Below are 4,488 nucleotides of genomic sequence, written 5' to 3'. Positions count from 1 at the left end.
GGGAAGTGTGAATGTCTTTGCTTTGCTGAGATGAACATTTGAACAAAATACAGCAAAAATATGCTTGGCCTTTTTCTAAGGTCAGAGGAAATTGCTTCTATAATGAGACCCTCATAACCATGCAAACCCCTTGACCAGAGGATACTGGTCTCCTTGCTGCAGGGGGAACAGGTGAGCAGTGAGGCACTAAGGCAGCTCCCTGCCTGTCCTGGCACCGCAGACTACGCTGCGCCCCAGAAACGGCCAGCAGCAGACCTGGCTCCTATATGCAGGGAGGGCAGAGAGCGCACTTGGCTCTGTGCACTGCCCCTTCCCTGAGCACTAGCTCTGCACTCCCTTTGGCTGGGAACCGGCTGCTTCTGGGGTGCAGCCTGGTCTGCAGGGCCAGGAGAGGCAGGGAGCTGCCTTTGCCCCCCGCTGCACCGCTGACCGGGAGCTGCTCAAGGGCTAATGCCAGGTGCCCCAGAAGGAGTGAACAGAACAGGGAATCATCCAGTGATCCCTCCCCTGTCATCCATTCCCAGCCTCTGACAAACAGGCTGGGGACCCCCTCCCTGCCCACCTGGCTAATAAGTATTGACGTGCGAGCTGGACATGTCGCTGACCCAGTGAGGGAGGAAGCCCGGGGGAAGGTTAAAAAGAGAGCCTGTTCTTCACTCCCAGGCAGCAGCAACAGCTGTCCAATGGAGCGCTCTCAACCCCAACCCTTCTTCTCCTGCACTCGGCACTCCCCTGAGCCAGTTACTCTATTATTTATTTCTTAGGCGATGTTAGAATTAAAGGCCGATAAGGCTGATCAGTAGTTAAAAGGGGTGAGTATGCATTAGCTATCTAAGTACAAAGGGCTGAAATTCAAGGCCTGCTGAGGGCGGACTCAAGTCTACTGTAGTTTAAAGAGGTGTCGATAGTTGAATTTTCATACCCGCAACTCTGCATGCCATTTGCCTCTAAAGTGAGGACTTTTCTAAGTGTCCCATGGCTGCTCTGTGACTTTTTTATTTTAAAATGTCCTGACCAATCCACCGCCCTCTGAATGATCAGTACAATCAAATTCCACTGTGCATTTCTAAAAGCAACCGCTACCTTTTGTGGATTTACGTCTTAAGAAAAGCACAGTGTTCATCAAATGATAGAAAATAAACCTATATGTTAAGATCTAAAAAAACCCCACCAGGGAATGAATTAATTGCTCACATTATTTGATCAACTTCTTAGGAACCAAAAAGAAACTTTAATACTCAGACAATAAAATTGAACTCAACACACTTTCTATGCACTAAATGAAAATATATACACAGGAACAGTGAAACTCAAATTCATGTACAAAGTCACCTTTTTGTGCATTAAAATTATGAAAAGAAAAAGAATACAGTACTTTCCTCACAACATCATTAAACATACCATAGCAGCAGGAGAGGCCTTACAATTTCTGACAAAGCAAGTTAGTATATATTTTTAATGTGTTGATGTAATTGTATAGATCATAGTGATTATGAGGAAAAATGCTGATTAACAAATCTTTGGTTATGTGATATTTACTTGATCAAGCATATGTGGGAATCATATTTGAAGGTGGTTCTCTTGAATAATGCTAGGATTTGCATCTGGAAAACTTTATCATACTACCACAGGATTTGCATCTGGAAAACTTTATCATATTACCACATCATTTTATTAATCTCATAATATTGCATACTAAATTTTAAGTGGAAAGCAAGATTTCATAAATCAGTCAAAACCAGGCAAGAATTATGCTTGATATTAAAAATTAAGAGTTGTGTATACATTTGCAGTAAAATAAAGTATGTACATATAAATAAAATGAAAAACATGCCTACATCTTCCCATCAAACAGCGTTTTGTGAAAATTAATAGACACATCAAACCATCCTTACGAGTGAAATCTTCGTGTTTTCCCTGTTCCATTTCTGGAGGTTCAAAACTTGTACATGAATACAACTAGGCAAGTATTGAACTGATGCAACGGTGTATGTGCTTCATTCATGCACCTCTGTGAGAACATCAGGCTTACATCGTCTTCTTTTCTGAACCTTCAGTTGATTCCGTGGTCTGCGCAGGGAACGCGTGGTGGTACAAATGTCTGTGGGTTGCCGCTGCACTATACAGTTTGTACAAAGCCTACAAAACAGAAGAGACATAAACAGGCTTAGCCCAGGGAGTTGTTAGAGCACGTTGTGCATGTTGTATTCCTGTTCTAGCAGCAGGTTCAAAATGGTCAGGATGTACACCGTGCCTTCTCCAAATACTCACAGCATCGATGGCAATGAAAGAGACTTATGAAATGTGTCTAGCGACATCAATGTAACAAACTAGCCCCTGCTTTTCATGCTCCACTCAGGCTGAACTAGGTGCATAGGTTGACTATTCTGCTAAGCTAATGGGCCTCCAGGTTGAACCTCTCTAGTCTGGCACCCTCGAGTCCTGAGTGGAGCTGACCCAGAGAATTTGCCAGACCGCAGGCGGTCAGTATTGTCTAGCACAGCCGTTCCCAACTGTCGGTCCATGGACCGGTGCCGGTCTGCGACTGCTGCCGGAGCTGAAACCAGCTGTTGGCGGCGGCTCAGCTCTGGCAGCCATGCTGGCTGATTTTGCCTGCCGGCAGCACTGGAGCTGAGGTGGTGGCAGGAGGAGGCAGCGCAGGATGCGCCTTCCTCCCCTGTCCCACCCACGTAAGATGGCCACCTGGCTCCATGCTTCCCCACTCCCACCTCTACCCATGGGAGCACGAGGAGGGAGTGCACACGTGCAGCCAACAGCCGCGCCCCCTGCCTGGGCAGCAGTAACAGCCACGCTCCTTGGGGGGCAGCCTCACTCTGGGGAGTGCGGGGCTGGGGTGGGGGTCAAAGGGCAAAAGCTTGTTGGGTGAGCGGGAGTCAGGGCAAGAAGGTGTTGGCTTGTAGGGTCAGAGGTTAAAAGGCCAAAAGGCACAGGCCATGGGTTGGGGAGTCAAAGGGTGTTAGGCACTGGGGAGCTAGGGGCTGTGTTGGGGCTAAGCAGACAGGCAACATTTTATTTCTATAGTCGTTTGCATAATGAATATGCAAATAAAATGTTGCCAGTTTGCTAGAAGTATAAAAAAGGTTGGGACCCACTGGTCTAGCAACATTACCCACACGCTCACTGGGCTCTGCGAAGACATTTTGGGGTAAAGCAGAGCTAAACAACAGCACAGAGCACTGAGAGTCAGGCCTGGCGGCTGTAAACAAACTTGATGGGACCGCGGAACACTTGGCCACACCCATGATAAGTGGCCATCTTGCAAACTAAAATCATGCCGGCCCATGGCTCTTGCCTGACTGGCGTGCTGGACTAGAGAGGTTCACCCTGTAGTCCAGTAAAACTCACAAGGCTGATCTACTGTTGGCTCCTCTGAAGAAATGGACCCAAGGACATTAAGGTCCGAAAGGATAAGTCTCTTGGTTGAGTTAAAGTATCTGTTCAATTTGCATGGAGGGACTAGCCAATGACTGCGCACTTTTGCATGCGCCTTTCCTTCTTAGGGGGAGCGCCAGATGACACCTGGCCCATGAGTTTCATAGGTCTTACGCTGATTTGATACGATGTTTAAGAGGACAAGTCCTTCCCATTCAGCAGAGCTACAGCTTCATGTAGATGCTGGTTCCAGCAAATGTCCTAAGCAACAACTGATACAGAGCTGTTCACCTACCAGCTGTTCTTTTAATTGTATGGAAGAATTGAACCTAGGGCTATGGGGGGGGGGAGAGGAAGAGTTACATCATAGGTTTGTCTAATAAAGGTGGTATCCTACATACGTTTCATGTTTGATGCACATTTTCACATTCAATAGATCCATGCATTTTTGTGACGATAATCTAGCTGGTTGTAAAACATGCCATGCACTAGATCGTGATCATCAAATGTACATGCAGTTTTTCTAGCCATCGCTTCTTTAAACAATGGCATAGTTCAGCCTTCGGCATCCTTTAGCATACCAGTGGAGGGAGGGTTTTGCTGTTGTCTTCGGAGGAGATGACCCAAATGCTTACAAACAAAACTATCTAGTCGATCAAATAAATCTTTCTTAGGCTTCTGCAGAGCACCGATCATGATTGAGAAGAAATTGTCATCAGAAGCTAGTTTTAATGAAGAGATGGTACTTCCCCAAAGCTCTGTGGCTGTGTCTAGACTGGCAAGTTTTTCCACAAAATCAGCTGCTTTTGCGGAAAAACTTGCCAGCTGTCTACACTGGCCGCTTGAATTTCCGCAAGAACACTGACGAGCTCATGTAAGAAATCAGTGCTTCTTGCAGAAATACTATGCCGCTCCCGTCCGGGCAAAAGCCCTCTTGTGCAAATCATTTGCGCAAGAGGGCCAGTGTAGACAGCACAGTACTGTTTTGCGCAAAAAAGCCCCGATGGCTAACATGGCGATCGAGGCTTTTTTGCACAAAAGCGCGTCTAGATTGGCTCAGACGGTTTTCCGCAAAAAGTGCTTTTGCAGAAAAGC

At 46.6% G+C, this 4,488-nt stretch overlaps 1 protein-coding gene across 3 annotated transcripts in view; it reads right to left on the bottom strand.

Annotated features, from left to right (window-relative positions):
* Window positions 1-1,213: 1,213 nt before the first annotated feature.
* The window catches only part of ATL1 (atlastin GTPase 1), a 64,462-nt gene continuing 61,187 nt past the window's right edge, over window positions 1,214-4,488 (bottom strand). For all 3 annotated transcript variants that reach the window (XM_075926178.1, XM_075926176.1, XM_075926177.1), the window contains one exon: window positions 1,214-2,139. Coding sequence is in view for 2 of the 3 variants with exons in the window: in XM_075926176.1 (XP_075782291.1) it covers window positions 2,029-2,139 (111 nt within the window). In the remaining variant the exon portion in view is untranslated. The remainder of the gene's footprint in view (window positions 2,140-4,488) is intronic.

This window comes from Pelodiscus sinensis, chromosome 4 (assembly GCF_049634645.1).
Source record: "Pelodiscus sinensis isolate JC-2024 chromosome 4, ASM4963464v1, whole genome shotgun sequence".
NCBI lineage: Eukaryota > Metazoa > Chordata > Testudines > Trionychidae > Pelodiscus > Pelodiscus sinensis.
Note: the sequence above shows the minus strand (reverse complement) of the source record. Positions and strands in the feature narration are given on the sequence as shown.